Raw genomic sequence first — 16,702 nt, forward strand, 5'->3', positions numbered from 1 at the left:
GGGATAATATTATAAAAAAAATTACTCATGCATATATACTGTGAAAAAAAAAACATTAAGGCCAATTTCAGAGCAACTGTTATTTAATTATATTTCATCATCTTCTACTTATAATTTTTAACTCTATTCTTAGATTTTGCTTTATCTCTACTAAATTACAGCATATTAGATTAGTCTATAAAGTATATTTTGGCTTCTGATATTTTGGCTCTTTCCAGCTTAATGCTAACTGAAAATCTATATCTTTATACAAGTCATTGATAGAATTAAGCAAAGTACAAGGAAAGGCATATAATTCTAGGACATCTAGGACAACCAAATTGATACTGTAAGGAAAGGACACAAGTATTTAGTAAGCACTTCCTATATATCAAGCACTGTTCTAATCACTTTAAAATGTTGTCTCATTTATCTTCACAACCCTGGGAACTAGGTGCTATTGCAGAAGAGAAAGGAAGGATTTTTATAATATAAAATTTTAAAGGTTTTACCTGAACAAAAGTAATGTTTTTAGTGTTATATGGGAAATAGACAGCTGGAAAAAATAAAATTTGTATAGTAACTTTCTCTAATAAAGATTTCATATCCAAGATATATTATAAGAAAAAAAAAACTGCTGGGAAAACTGGAAATTAGTATGGCAGAAACTAGGCATGGACCCACATTTAACACCACATACTAAGATTAGATCAAAATGGGTCCAAGATTTAGGCATAAAGAACGAAATCATAAATAAATTGGAGGAACATGGGATGGCTTACCTCTCAGACTTGTGGAGGAGGAAGGAGTTTGTGTCCAAGGGAGAACTAGAGACCATTATTGATCACAAAATAGAAAATTTTGATTACGCCAAATTAAAAAGTTTCTGCACAAACAAAACTAATGCAAACAAGATTAGAAGGGAAGTAACAAATTGGGAAAACATTTTTACAGTTAAAAGTTCTGATAAAGGCCTCATCTCCAAAATATACAGAGAATTGACTTTAATTTATAAGAAATCAAGCCATTCTCCAATTGATAAATGGTCAAAGGATATGAACAGACAATTTTCAGATGATGAAATTAAAACTATTTCCACTCATATGAAAGAGTGTTCCAAATCACTATTGACCAGAGAAATGCAAATTAAGACAACTCTGAGATATCATTACACACCTGTCAGATTGGCTAAGATGACAGGAACAAATAATGATGAATGTTGGAGGGGCTGTGGGAAAACTGGGACACTGATGCATTGTTGGTGGAGTTGTGAAAGAATCCAACCATTCTGGAGAGCCATCTGGAATTATGCCTAAAAAGTTATCAAAATGTGCATACCCTTTGACCCAGCCATACTACTACTGGGCTTATATCCCAAGGAAATACTAAAGAAGGGAAAGGGACCTGTATGTGCCAAAATGTTTGTGGCAGCCCTTTTTTTTTTTTTTTTTTAATTTTTTTTATTATATATATATATATTTTATAATATTATCCCTTGTATTCATTTTTCCAAATTACCCCCCCTCCCTCTATTCCCTCCCCTCGACGACAGGCAATACCATACATTTTACATATGTTACAATATAGTCTAGGTACAATACATGTGTGTGAATATCATTTTCTTGTTGCACAATAAACATTAGAATCCGAAGGTACATGCAACCTGGGCAGACAGATATTAGTGCTAACAATTTACATTCCCCTCCCAGTGTTTCTTCTCTGGGTGTATCTACCTCTGTCCATCATTGATCAACTGGAAGTGAGTTGGATCTTCTTTATGTTGAAGATTTCCACTTCCATCAGAATACATCCTCATACAGTATCGTTGTTGAAGTATACAGTGATCTTCTGGTTCTGCTCATTTCACTCAGCATCAGTTGATTTAAGTCTCTCCAACCCTCTCTGTATTCCTCCTGCTGGTCATTTCTTACTGAGCAATAATATTCCATAACTTTCATATACCACAATTTACCCAACCATTCTCCAACTGATGGACATCCATTCATCTTCCAGTTTCTAGCTACAACAAAAAGAGCTGTGTGGCAGCCCTTTTCATAGTGGCTAGAAGCTGGAAGATGAATGGATGCCCATCAATTGGAGAATGGTTGGGTAAATTATGCTATATGAATGTTATGGAATATTATTGTTCTGTAAGAAATGACCAACAGGAGGAATTCAGAGAGGCTTGGAGAGACCTACATCAACTGATGCTAAGTGAAACGAGCAGAACCAGAAGGTCATTATACACTTCAACAATGATACTGTACGAGGATGTATGCTGATGGAACTGGATATCTTCAATATAGAGAAGAGCTAATCCAATTCCAATTGATTAATGATGGACAGAACCAGCTACATCCAGAAAAGGAACACTGGGAAATGAGTGTAAACTGTTATTTTTACCTTCTGAATCCAATTCTTCCTGTGCAACAAGAAATTCGGTTCTACACACATATATTGTATCTAGAATATATTATAATATATTTAACATGTATAAGACTGCCTGCCATCTGGGGGAGGGGGTTGGGGGAGGAAGGGAAAAAATCTGAACAGAAGTAAGTGCAAGGGATAATGTTGTAAAAAATTACCCATGCATATGTACTGTCAAAAAAAAGTTATAATTATAAAATAAAATAAAATAAAAAAAACCAAAAAAAAAAAAAAAGAAAAAAGAAAAAAATCTAAAAAAAAACAACAACAAATCCCTTCCTCTTCCACAGGTTTGAGAGGTAAAGTATCCTATGTTCTTCTAATTTATATATAATCTCATTCTTGAACCCATTTTGATTTTATCTTGGTGTATGGTGTTAAGTGTGAGTCAATGCCTAGTTTCTGCCGTACTAATTTCCAATTTTCCCAGCAATTTTTTGTCAAATAGTGAATTCTTATCCCAAAAGTTGGGGCCTTTGGGTTTGTCAAAGACTAGATTGCTATATTTATTGATTATTTTGTCCTGTGAACCTAACCTATTCCACTGATCAACTAGTTTTTCTTAGCCAATACCAAATGGTTTTGGTGACTGTTGCTTTATAATACAGTTCTAGATCAGGTACAGCTAGGCTACCTTCATTTGATTTTTTTTTTTTCATTAGCTCCCTTGAAATTCTTGACCTTTTGTTCTTCCAGATGAATTTTGTTATATTTTCTAGGTCATTAAAATAGTTTATTGGGAGTCTGACTGATATTGCAGTAAATAAATAGATTAGTTTAGGTAGTATTGTCATCTTTATTATATTTGCTTGACCTATTCAAGAGCACTTAATATTTTTCCAATTGTTTAGATCTGACTCTGTGTGGAAAGTGTTTTGTAGTTTTGTTCATATAATGCCTGACTTTCCCTTAGTAGATAGATCCCCACATATTATGGACAGTTATTTTAAATGGATTTCTTTTTGTATCTCTTGCTATTGGATTTTTTTAGTGATGTATAGAAATGCTGATGATTTATGTGGATTTATTTTGTATCCTGCAGAAGTAGATCTTTCTTGAAGGGAGTTTTGCATTCCAAGAGGCAGGTATGTAAAATGAGAACATTCCATAAATAGACAATCTGGGCCAAGGCATGGAAACAGAATGCTGAGTAGGGGGAAGTAAAGTTGACTGGAACAGAATGTTTAAAGAAGAAGATTTAATAACAAAAAAGGTAAGCTGGAGCAAGTCTTTGAAAGGCTTTCAATGTCCAGAGGACTTTGTTTAATTGTAAAGGCAAAAGGAAGACACTTGAAATCTTCTGAGAGAAGTCGTAAATCAGATTATCAATTTGGCAGCTATATAGGAACACAGATTAAAGAAGGATGAGCCTAGAGGCAGGCAAACTAATTTGGAGGCTATTATAATAGTACAAGCAAAAGAACAGTAATCAAATGAGCAGAGAAAAAGGTATGAATACCCCAGCTATTGTGAAGGACTTGGTAACTTGTTGGATATGGGAGATGAGGGAGAATTAAGAATCAAGTGTGACTATGAGGTTGCAGATTTGAATGATTCTGAGAAAGGTGGCCCCCTTGACAGAACAGAGAAGTTAGGAATACAGGTAGGTTTCAGATGAAAAATAATGAATTCTAGTTTGGACTTAACTTAAGATAATGGGTATATTTGTATAATTGGTTTATTTGCATAGAGATGATAGATTAACCCATAGGAAGTAATGAGATTACAGACAGAGAAATTAAAGGGAAAAAAAAAAAACAACAGAGTCCAGGGGTATATTAATAGAGGACAAAACACTGATAATGATCAATGAAAGATGACAGTTGAAAACTTTGCCTTATATTTCATTGAAAAAATTGAGCTGAATTTACTGAAGGCTTTTCCTCTCCTCTTCTTCCTTTTACTATTACTCAGGTGCCTTCTCCTACTATTTCCCCCTTCACACTAATTTCACATGAAGAAGGGGCCTTTCTCTTTGTCAAATCACTCTATATATACAAGCCATTTTATTCTGCTTCTCCAGCAAACTGTCCCTTCCATCACCCCTATGTTCATTGTTATCTTCAGTTCTTCCTTGTCTACTGGCTGCTTCTTGTCTATCTACAAAATTGTTCATGGCTCTCTCATTCTCAAAAAATTCTCACCTTAATCTATCCATCCATAATAGTGATAATCTATCTCTCCTCCCTTTTGTGACTAAATTCCTTGAAAAGGCCATCTAGAATAAGTGCTTCTAATTCCTATCATTTCATTCTCTTCTTACTTCTGACATTCTGGTTTAAAGCTTCACTTTTCAATTGAAACTGCACTCTGTGAAGTTACTAATGATCTAATAGTTAAATCTAATGATTTTCTCAATTCTCATCTTTCTTGACTTCTGGGATTCCTCTGACACTGCAGTCACCATTTTCTCTTTTATACTTTTTTTTTTTTTTTTTCCATGACACTACTCTCTCCTGTTTTTCCTTAGTCTCTGACCACTCTTCAATTTCTTTTGCTGCATCTTTATCCAGGTCATACTTGCAAATTGACACTATCCCCCAAGACTCTATCCTGGATTCCTTTCTCTTTTTTCTCTATACTGTTTCACTTGGTGATCTCATCAGTTTCCATAGGTTCAATTACCATGCTTAGACAGATGACAGATTTATTTATCCAACCCTAATTCCCCTTCTATCATGCAGTCTCACATCTCCAACAATTAGACATTGAAATTAGACATTTCAAACTGGATGTTCCATAGACACCTTAATTTTTTCTTCCTAACTCCTTCCCTCTTCCTAATTTCCTTATTATTGTTGAGAATATGACCACCCTCTCAGTCATTTAGATTGGCAACTTAGGTGTCACCCCTGACTTCTCATTCTCTTACTCTTTCCCTCTCATCTATCCAATTAATTGTCAAGTCCCACTATTTTTATCTTATTTATGTTCCTTCTCTGCTTTGACGATCCCACCACACATTCTAGTCTACTCATCTGTCAAACCACTCTTTTTAAAATGCAAGTCTCATCTTATCAAGGTTTCCCCCCTAGCCCACTCCATTCAACAAACTCCAGAAGTTTCCTATATCTCCAAAATCAAACATAAAACCCCTTGATACTGGGTCCCTTCCTACCTTTCCAGTCTTCTTACATTTTACATCCCCTCATATACTCTGGGATTTAGTGGCAAGTGCCTCCTTGCTTTTCCTTCAACACAACATTCCATCTCTAGACTGGGTATTTTCATTAGTTGTCTCCAATTGCCTGGAATTTTCTCAATCATTTTCGCCTCCCGCCTTCCCTCGATTTCTTCAAGTCTCAGCTAAAGTCCCACCTGTTACAAAAAGCCTTTAAGAGTTATTCTTAATCTTAGTGCCTTCTCTCTTGAGTTTATCACTCATTTTTTCCTATATATAGACCTGCTTTCTACATAAGTGCTTGGACATTGTCTTCCCTATTATGTTTTGAGTTCCAAGTACAACTCCCCTTCCTTCTTGATGGCAACAAGGCATGAAGGTAGAGAAACAGCTGCTTCTTCAACACAGGAAGACCTGGACTGAAAATGCATTACAAACGAGGCTGCGATGTCACCCTTTATTTCACTCAATTCGCTCTGGCCAGGGTGGTCCAATCTTGGGGCCTGAGATTCCGGCTTCCCGGAAGCTAAACCATGCAGCGGGGAAGGGGCGGAGCCTCCCGGAGAAACGCAATCTAACAGCTTTTGTATCCGAGGTTGAGCATAGGAGACGGTGGGGTTTGCGCAGGTCCGAACTCCCTTCCCTCTTGGGCCCATTTCTGGTAGCCAGCTGTGGGCTGCCTAATCTGTGCACCGCTTATAGTATGTACTGAGCTGCGTAGAGAGAATGCGTGGGGCTGACGGCGGAAAGCCCCACTTTCCTCCCTCGACTCTTTTCCCCGCAGGTAGGCATCATTTATGATCCATGTGTCTGTTTCTTTACCGAAATGTTAGTTGTTCAGTCCATCCTGATGACTCTCCCTCCCCCATCCTTCACGAGGAAGTCACTTTCAGGGATCTCCTCTTGTGGTGGTGGTGAGTGAGTGATGAAGATCCCTGCCAGGCTTTCGTAATGGTGACGTCGTGTTCTCTCCATTTCTGGTTCCCTGGAACTAGGGAGACTCCAGGCCCTATTGCCCCGACTGTTCGGCTTTCTGGGGCAGGACTTAACAAGAGGAACACGATTTGCCCCTTTCCTTGCTCCCCTTCCGGATTAGGTTTGCGCCGTGTTCGAGGTAGACTGAGAATTTGGGTCTGCGGCCTAAAATGGAACATTGCAGCTTATAGACCAGAGGCCCCGACGCACACGCTTCCCACCTTCCTCAGCTCCACTTGGTTCCTGCTCCAGACTGAGGGGTAGGCCAAGGGGCAGAGAAATTTGGCCTGCGCGAGCCAAAGTCTTTGCTTGCTGTGCTCCCCGTGAGCCGCACTGCGGGGCTGCGTTGAACACTGGCGGGCTGGATTTGCTCTTGCGCTGAGGTCCACAGCGATGGGGATACTTAAGTGTTAATGTAAGACTGAAGAAAAGAGCTTTATGCGATTGAATTCTGGCAGTGGTTCCCTCCTGATTTAGCATTTGTTGTTTGATCTGTCCTTCTTAAGATTTATTTCTTGTTTTTTTTTTTTTAATTGACTGTTCCACTGAGTTTAATTTTTTGAAAGTTTATTCTTTCAATTAAAAAATAATCCTTTTTGCACCTTGAATAAATTGAAAAACAAAACCTGAAGAACAAGCCCCTCAGTACATATAGCTGCATAATCAGACAGAACTTAAACTCACATTAGCTATATCCAAATTACATCTTTTTTTCTACATTTTAAGTTATTTATTTATTAGGAGGCGAGTGGTAGTTTTCATCTTTGTTCGTTTGAGCTCAAGGCTTACCATAACATTGACTGTTGTTTTGTAAAGTCTCAAAATGTTTCTGTATGTATTGATTATTTTATAAATTATTCTTCTAGTTCCACACTGCTCTTCTCAGCTAATATTCTTCCTCATATAATTTTTCTCAGTATGGTATAGTGGAAAGAATGTTTGTTGGTTAACTACTCAGTCTCATTTCTTCCTCTTCCTTAGAATTAAGTAAGTGACTGGACAGTATTATCAATAAGGTCTCTTTCAGTTCTTCACCCTATGATCCTTTTAAATTTGAATTCCTGACAGATGATTTCTCAATGTTTTTATCAATTTGGGTTGTTTTTTTTTTTTCTTTGAAAAATATTCTTTATTATAGGCATGGCTTTTAGATAAGTGGGAGGAATAAGATTATAGAGTATTGTAATCAAAATCTATTTTGTTATTAAATTTCCATTTACTTTTTTATATGTTTTAAGCTTAATTTTATGTCTTTATTTAGAGTAAAAATTAAAAAAGCTTTTATTTTGCATAACTTTTTCCATTTTTTGAAAAAAAAATGAACATTTCTCTTTTTTCCATGGTAAAATTAGGGGAAATGGGGTGGATGGAAAGCTATTATGGATTATATATAAAAATTCTTAGCATTTGTTAAAAGTAGATAGTGATATCACCTCTTTTGGGTTATAATTCATTTCTTAAATATATTTCTTATTAATATAGATTCACTTATCCATTTCTCAGAAAGAAGCTCTATAAAATGATAGGGGAAAGAACATTCCCTCTAAATTTAAAGGACATGGGTTCGAATCTTGTCTTTGATGCTCACTGCCTTTTTATCTTTAGGCAGATCTCTTTGTGTCTCAGTTTCTCATCTGAAAAATGAAGCTAGATGGGCTTTGTGGGCACTTTTAAGGGCACTTCCAATTTTAGAGCTGTGATCCTAGGATTTTTTTTCTTTTTCTTGCTTTTTTTCTTTTATTTATTTACTTATTTCAATTTTATAATTATAAATTTTTTTTATCAGTATATATGTATGAGTAATTTTTTTTTATAACATTATCCCTTGTATTCATTTTTCCAAATTTTCCCCTCCCTCCTTCTACTCCCTCTACTCCCTCCCCTATATGACAGGCAATCCCATACATTTTACATGTGTTACAATATAACCTAGATACAATATATGTGTGTAAAGTGATCCTAGAATTTTAAAGATAGGCCAGAACTAATAAGAACAGAAGCCATTTCTGAGAAGAATACAGGCGTGAACCTGCCATAGGAGTATTATTTTGTCCTTTCTCATTTTTAAATGACAGTCATTAAGTACCTACACTGTACTAGAAATACAATAATGAAACATTAAGGTTATAAAGCACTTATTTTCAAGGAGTTTAAATCTATAAAGGAGAAAAAGGCAGGTACATAATTTAAGTACCAATTTGAGGATGGAGAAACAGCATGATATAAGTGAATAGTGACAGTGGGAGACAGAATAGAAATAGTCTCAACAGGATTTGGTGATTGTTATTAGGTGGTGAAAGAAAAGGGAGAAGCAGCTTTGACTGTTTTTGAAATCAGAAGAATAATGGTGCTATCAGCAGAAATTGAGAATTTAGAAAGAGGGACCTTTTTTTGTAGTGGGGAGAACAGAAAAGAGTTCACTTTTGGACATGTTGAATTCTCTTTGGAATGTGACACTCATCCTTCACCACATTATCAGGAAAAGGTAGATGCTATAACCACTGAGGTAATTGCCACTTTGAGTCCACTGGAAATTTCATTATATAGGAGTTCTTAACACTATATATGGCAAAAGTTTTGTTCTTTTCTGATTGTTTTTCTTGAGCTCTCCCCAGAGTCTTTGTTCCAAACCAACTGTAGCCTCTTTCTTTGAACCCTTAATTGTATCTATACTTCTTAGACTCTCAGGAGATGACCATTCCTTATTTATTGAAAACAATTCATCATCCATTGTGAACTTAATCACCATTTAATCATAATCTTCATCTCAAAACCAAGTCTTTGATTAACAGCTGATTCTCCTTTGGCAAGTCTGTGCCCTTTCTAGAAACTTGCCTCATGCATCATTCCTTTTCCTCTTCTCATTTTTGACCTTGTCCTATTGTTTTCTCTGCTGCCTACAAATAACCTCAGGTATACATACATCATTTAAAAAAGAAAAAACCTTCACTATAACCTGTCATCCTATTAAGCTATCTTTCCTCATTTTCACAGTACTTAAAAAGACTGGTCTTTTAAGAAGTCTAAAAAGTATTTTTAAAAAAGACTGATCCTTTGCTTGCATTATTATTATACTTACTGTCCACTTCTTAAGCCTTTGTACACTGGTTTCTGATCGTACCCCTCTGCTAAAACTGATTTCTCAGAGACAGTAAGTAATTAAATTAATTGCTAAATTTTCTTTTCTTTTTGTTAATCATCCAGGATTACTGTGACACTTTGGGGGATACTGACAACCATTTCCCACTGGATACTTTCCTAATTGGTTTCCATGACACTGCCGCCTGGTAATTCTATCTATAATAATGTGCAAATTACTTGGAATAATCAATAATTTTTATATAGCTTTGGCTTAATTTTGTAATAGCAGTGAACTGGTGTGTATTTTTGCTGACATTAGGCTGAATCCAAACATTTAGCCTTGACTAGATGAAATTGTCCTGAATTGTTTTTCACATTTATATAATGTTTTAAGGTTGATAAAGAACTTTCTTATCAAGAGATAGTATCATGTGATTATCCTCTTTTTTTTTCAGGTGGGTTAGCAGAGGTTTAGTTAAATAACTTGCCCATGTAATGTCATGCAGTCAGAAAGTGTTGGAACTGAGATTTAAATACAGATATTCTGACTCTAAATTCTATGCTTTTTTTTACTAGGATCATAGATATGGAGCTGGAATGGGCTTTGGAAGTCTTTTCTTACAATGGTCTCCATAAAGGTAGGCTCCTTAAGGGCATGCATTGTGGGTTTGAAAAAATGTATCTATTCGAAGCTCCTAATACAATACCTCCTTATACATAAGTATTTGTTTCAGTTGGACTATGTGATTAATAAGATATCTTGAAGCTCTGAAACCTATGAATCCACAATTTGAAGATGCTGTTAATATCCAGGATATATAGGCATAAATACATAGCAGGCATTTGAAAATATAGAACTGGAAACTAATGAAGAGATTTGAACTGGGAATATAAATTTGGAAATCCTCTGCATAGAGATTATCCTAGGAATAGATGACATCACCAATGGAGAATGAACCAAGAAAAGCAACAACAGCTAAGGAAAGAGTCTTCTGGTAGTCCCCTTGAAATGACACAAGGAAGATGAGCCAGAGGAAGAAAAATCTGAGAGAGAATACCCAAGAGAATATTATTTCAGAATTCTTGAGAAGCAAGAATGTTGAGAAATGTATAACCACTTATATCATGTTTTATAGAAGTTAGGGTTTTTGAAGATTATGAAAGGACTTGAATGGGCAAGACTTTTAGCAAGTCAAAGAAAGTAATATGGATGGGAGCCAACATACCAAAAGTTTTTATGGTTGACAGAAAGTATAGATTGTCTTTAGACTTTTCTGGATGTTTAGAAATAAAAGTATGATAATAGCTTATTAGTGACTTACTCTAATTTTTTTTCCCCTTTAAAAATCAAAAGGAGTCAATACATTACTATCTTCTCTATCATCTAAAATCTAACTCTTTCCTAAAGTTCCTTATTTCATCGAAGGACATCTTCATCCTTTTAGAAATCCAGGTTTAAAATCTTAGAATCATACTTGACTCTTACCTTTTTCTTTACTAATATTGAATCAGTTGCTAAATCTTTCCTGTTAGATCTACAGTGTTTCTTGTATTTATCCCCTACTTATCACCTAACTGGCCATTACTCTTCCCTTCATCTAAACCCTTCCTCCAAAACCTAAACTATACCAGTAGTCTATTTTTTTCCTCAGTAATGTTTTATTTTTCCAATGATATGTAAAGATAGTTTTCAACATTCATTTTGTAAGATTGTGAGTCCAAAATTTTTCTCCTTCCCTCACTTGTCTTCCTCCTCCCCAAAGACAGCAAGCAATCTGATGTAGGTTACACATGTATAGTCATTTTAAATATATTTCCGTATTAAACATGTTGTGAAAGAAAAATCATAACAAAAAGGAAAAAAACACAAGAAAGAAAAAGCAAACAAAAAAAGGGGAAAATGATGTGCTTCAATCTGATTCAGTCTTCCTCTGAATATAGCTGATATGTTCCATCCGAAGTCCATTAGAATTGTCTTGCATCACTGCATCCAATCTTGATACTGTCATTAGAAGCAGAAGATACATTTTGTATGAGTTTATCTGGTTTTTATAATATCATAGAAGGGGACTTAATGCTACTAGTGTTTATCTGTTCCATCCCAAACTATACTTCATCTTTCTAAAATTTTGAAATTCTTTACTATTGGTTGCTCTATCTTCAGCACTGAGGTTGTAGTTTCTGCTTGGCTCCCAGGAAGTTCTGGGCATTAGAAAAGATAGGTAAGTAAGAGGAGAAGAAAATCAAGGATAGGAAGAACAGTTAAGAAGTTAGTTTTTAAAAAATTTATAGGTTTTTAGAAATAAGGATTTTGAGTAGTAAACGTTTCCTGGACTAATACAATTTTTTAGCTCTGACTGGTGGTTGGAAACATTGATATGGGTCAGATAGCATCATCAAGTTATTATCAGTAATTGGGTGACCAGAAGAATGATGGTACTTTCTACTGAAGCAGGGAAATTTGAAAGGGAGTGGAATTAAGGGATTTAGACATGTTGAGTTTGAGATGTCTCTGGGACATCCACTTTGTCCTCCGAGTTCACTCTGTGGAGATAATATTTAAATCAATTGTAGTTAATAACTCAAGGAAGTAAGCATAGAAAGAAGGGAGAAACATCCAGAACAAAGTCTTGAGAAACATCCACAGAGAGCATAATATGAATGATTAACCTTCAGAGAAATTGAGAAGGTTCCAGAGTAAGTCTAAGGAAAACCAAGAGGAAAAAGTGTCCAGGAGGAGAGGATGGTCAGTAGAATCAGATAAAGCATAGATATTAAACAGATTGAAAACTAAGAAAAGACTATCAAGTTTGTCAATTAAGAGATTGTTGATAACTTTGGAAAGAGCAATTTTAGGTGACTGATGAAATCAAAAGCCACATTACAAAGAGTCAAGGAGTGGAAGAATAAGAATTAGAGGCAGTGAATGTAGGTAGTTTTTTTCTAGGAGTTTGGATAAAAAAAGGAGAGAGAAAGAAGTATGTTTTCAGGGAAAGTGAGTATTTTTTAAGGACAGGTGAGAGACATTGAGCTAGTTGAAAGTAGCAATAATAATAATATTAGCATTTATAGGACAGTTAAATGGCACAGGGAAGAGAGCACTGGTAATCAGAGACTCATTTTCATTAAGGAAGTAAGTAGCTGATAACATTTCCTTTTTACAGTAGAGGAAACTGGGGCAAACATTAAATAATCTAGTAGGGAAGGAATCAATAGAGAAAAGTTGAAGATTTAAAGAGCAAGATGAGGGATGAGTGAGATTACAGTCTTCCAGGAGGAAAAAACCAGGAAGGAATGAACACATAATTATCCGAGAGTAGAAGAGTGATATCAAAGGGTTTTAAGGCTAAATCTTGAATGAGCTTGGTTTTCCCAGTAAAGTAGGTGTTGAGGTCCTCAACTGATGATAAAGATTGGTGTGAGAAATTTCAAGAGACAATAAGAATTTGGGCAATAGTATTTCTAAAACTATTTTAGTATATTTCTATCAAGAAATTACTTATTTCCTAATAATCTAAAAGTTTTTATTTGTGAAACAAAGATTTATTTTCTTAGCACAATGCTTTTCATCTGGTAGGTTCTTAAATGTTGAAATAAGAAAAATGGAAAAAAGTCATTTTGTGAAAGAAGACTTTTGAATCAGAAACTTTTATTTCTAGGCTAAAATTGTCTAAAGTTTTTTATATTTCTTTTATGAAAATGTTTGAATTAAGTGTTTCCAAGAAAATTATTTTTTATTGTTGTAGAGAGAAATTTGGACTCTTGAATGTGAAAAAAGAGCTCTTTTCCCCAACTCACCATGGCATCAATTTCAAGGTAAGAATTGCCATTTTATATAGGATATTTTGAGAGTTTTTACCTTTTCCACAAAATTAATAGAGGCAGTATTGTATAATGGATAAAGAACTGACTTTATAAGAAGTAGTTTTGTGTATGAGTTCATTTTCTAACATGTGTTGATTTTGTTTCTATAGATAGATCAATTACTTAATCTCTTAGTTCCCTGGGCAACTTTCTAAGACCTTGATGAAGTCACAGGGCCAAAACAAAAAAAAAATATTTTTTTATTTATTATTTCAACATAATTTTATTATATATTGAAAGGAATAGCAAGTTGTGTGTAGTATAATTGCAGTTTTATATGTGATCATATTTTTTATTGTGCTATGTTATAGAAATACTTGTTTTATTAAATTAGAAATAAAATAATAAAGAATTTATTATTAAAAAATAAAAAAATCAGTATGAAAAAGGATAGAAACAGAAAAAATGTATTTTGAGTGCCATCAATGGGTAGATTATTCTGTATCTAAAAAGATATTTGCTTTTTTGGGGGTGTTATTAGAAAAATTGCCTAGTGCTTCCAAGGATATCCTTAAATAATGCTTGTTTTTTTAATATTAGGAGTTGAAAATTAGTGTGTGAGGGTTGGTTTATGAACTTTTTGTACTTGAAACAGCCAGTGTAATATAGTGGAATAGGTCTTGAATTGGAAATTAGTAGGTGTGTCTCAGGCCTGATTCTGCCACTCATTAGTTATATGACCCTGGGAAAGTTATTTTATTCACCAGATATTAGTTTTCTCATCTTCAAAAAGAAAAGAGATGAATTGTATGGTCACTAAAGTACCTTCTTGCTCCAAAATTTGGCAAAGTCTACTGTTATTCATCACTTTTTTTCTCTTTTCTTATTCCTGCGTGCCTGGGTGAAAATTTGGAAAAAAATTTTTTCTTCCTATCTAGTATTAGTTTAAAAAATAATAATAGGTAACAAAAAATTATCTGATCCAGAGTTTCCCCCACCCAGTAATGTCTTGTGTTCTGTACTTTTAGAGGAGATGCATCTGGAAAATTGCTTAGCCCTAAGATAAGATCTGCTAAGTTGCTTGAAGTTCTGAATTCTCTGGAAGATGAGTCCACCAAAGACAAAGAAATTATATTCATCTCACCACCTGATAATGCTGTAGGAGACTTCACTGATGAGGACTCAGGAGATGAAGAGGGACATAAAGGAGGAAACTTGCCTGGAAGCATGCTACATGCTACTGTGATATCTGAAGGCTCTGATACTGGGGAGGACAATGAAGAACTTGAACTACAACCAGCAAGAAAGAGACAGAAGAGAATTGCTGAACTAAGGAGGGTTTGGACCAAAAGAGATATTAGACCTGATTTTGTAAGTTGGTCTGCATCAGATCCTCATATTGAGTATCTTAAGAGTCAGGAATTGAGCCCAGTTGGACTTTTTGAATTGTTTTTTGATGAAGGAACAATTAATTTCATTGTCAGTGAAACTAATCGTTATGCTAGGCAAAAAAATGTCAACTTAGATCTTACAGCCCAGGAATTAAAGTGTGTTTTGGGTATATTGATTCTGAGTGGTTATATTTCTTATCCAAGAAGGAGAATGTTTTGGGAAACATCTCCTGATTCACATCATCACCTTGTTGCTGATGCAATTAGAAGGGACAGATTTGAATTAATACTTTCATACTTACATTTTGCTGATAACAGTGAACTTGATGAGAGTGATAGATTTGCAAAAGTAAGGCCTCTCATAATTTTGATGAATCAGAATTTCCAAAAGCATGCTCCCTTAGAGGAATATTACAGCTTTGGTGAATCCATGTGTGAATATTTTGGACATCGTGGATCCAAGCAGTTGCACAAGGGAAAACCCATTCGATTTGGATATAAGATTTGGTGTGGAACAACTAGCAGAGGGTATTTAGTCTGGTTTGAGCCCTCTCAGGGAACATTATTCACAAAACCAGAAAAAGATATAGATTTAGGAGGAAGTATGGTGATAAAATTTGTAGATGCACTTCAGGCACGAGGCTGTCTGCCATATCATATTTTTTTTGACAAAATTTTTACAAGTGTCAAATTAATGTCTATTTTGAGGGAAAAGGGTGTTAAAGCCACTGGAACTGTCCATGAATACATGACTGAAAAGTGCCCACTCAAAGATCCCAAAGACTTGAAAAAAATAACAAAAGCCTCATTTGATTACAAAGTAGAGGAAAGTGAGGAAATCATTGTGTGTCATTGGCATGACAACAGTATTACCGATGTATGTTCCAATGCCGTTGGAATAGAACCTGTAAAACTAACAAATTGTCATTCAAGTGCATCCAAAACTAGGACTCGGGTACATCAGCCATCATTGGTGAGGTTGTACAATGAGAAGATAGGAGGTGTTGCCAAAATGGACCAAAACATTTCCAAATATAAGGTGAAAATTAGAGGAATGAAATGGTATTCTACCTTTATAAGTTACATTATTGATGTGGCTCTAAACAATGCATGGCAGCTTCACAGAATCTGTAGTGAAGAGACTCAGGTAGATCTTTTGGCTTTCAGAAGATACATTGCTTGTGTTTATTTGGAAAGCAATGCTGACACATCATCCCAAGGAAGAAGAAGTAGACGTTTAGAAACAGAGAGCAGATTTGACATGATTGGTCATTGGATCATTCACCAGGATAAGCGAACCCGATGTGCACTTTGCCATTCTCAAACAAATACCAGATGTGAAAAATGCCAGAAAGGTGTTCATGCAAAATGTTTCAGAGAATATCATATAAAGTAATCACATGATGAACTTGCATAAAAAAAAAGACTTTTAGTCCACCAAAGTGTAACATTTTAGAGTTTACTTACATATACTAAGGTTTATTTTATTTAATATGTAATAACATTCAATTCTGTATAGTAGTTAGAATAGTAGTTCTATTCTTGTATATTGAAAAATGTTTTTGGATTTGACTAACGGTTTGTTTTTGCATTATTTGTTCTCTTCATTTCATCATTTATTTTTTTCCCCAAATAAAAATCCCATTTTTGGTCTCTTAGTGTCTTGTACCTAAACACTATAAAAACAAAAAAAGGATTTATGTTTAGTTTTTTGAAATGTATGGTTATATGCTATTGAACCACTGATATTTCTGTGCCTTTCCATCCCCTTTATTTATTTTGAATGCAGTTGAATACAGTATGCAGGCAATAACCAGAAATTAATAATCGATAAAAAGCATTAGAAACTAGTTTATGCTATGTACTATCTTAGGCAATGAAGATAAAAAGTTTTTAGATGTAATAATCTCTGCCTTCAAGG

At 34.9% G+C, this 16,702-nt stretch overlaps 2 protein-coding genes across 10 annotated transcripts in view; one reads left to right on the forward strand and one right to left on the reverse strand.

The window, feature by feature from the left end:
* Positions 1 to 4,836: 4,836 nt before the first annotated feature.
* Positions 4,837 to 16,434, forward strand: PGBD2 (piggyBac transposable element derived 2). 5 transcript variants are annotated; one of them, XM_074264997.1, is made up of 5 exons: positions 4,837 to 6,314; positions 9,710 to 9,792; positions 10,163 to 10,224; positions 13,333 to 13,402; positions 14,419 to 16,434. In XM_074264997.1, exons 4-5 carry the CDS (start codon positions 13,386 to 13,388, stop codon positions 16,175 to 16,177), a joined length of 1,776 nt encoding a protein of 591 aa, XP_074121098.1. In that variant the 5' UTR covers positions 4,837 to 6,314; positions 9,710 to 9,792; positions 10,163 to 10,224; positions 13,333 to 13,385; the 3' UTR covers positions 16,178 to 16,434. The 5 variants fall into 5 exon arrangements, with proteins under 5 accessions (XP_074121098.1, XP_074121099.1, XP_074121101.1 ...); XM_074265000.1 differs by lacking the exon at positions 4,837 to 6,314 and adding an exon at positions 6,332 to 6,765; XM_074264999.1 differs by lacking the exon at positions 4,837 to 6,314 and adding an exon at positions 6,773 to 6,920.
* Positions 11,226 to 16,702, reverse strand: part of OGFOD3 (2-oxoglutarate and iron dependent oxygenase domain containing 3) — a 238,297-nt gene continuing 232,820 nt past the window's right edge. For all 5 annotated transcript variants that reach the window (XR_012481624.1, XR_012481625.1, XM_074265028.1 and 2 more), the window contains one exon: positions 11,226 to 11,588. Coding sequence is in view for 1 of the 5 variants with exons in the window: in XM_074265026.1 (XP_074121127.1) it covers positions 11,552 to 11,588 (37 nt within the window). In the remaining 4 variants the exon portion in view is untranslated. The remainder of the gene's footprint in view (positions 11,589 to 16,702) is intronic.

The sequence above is a fragment of the Sminthopsis crassicaudata genome, chromosome 4, assembly GCF_048593235.1.
Source record: "Sminthopsis crassicaudata isolate SCR6 chromosome 4, ASM4859323v1, whole genome shotgun sequence".
Taxonomy (NCBI): Eukaryota; Metazoa; Chordata; class Mammalia; order Dasyuromorphia; family Dasyuridae; genus Sminthopsis; species Sminthopsis crassicaudata.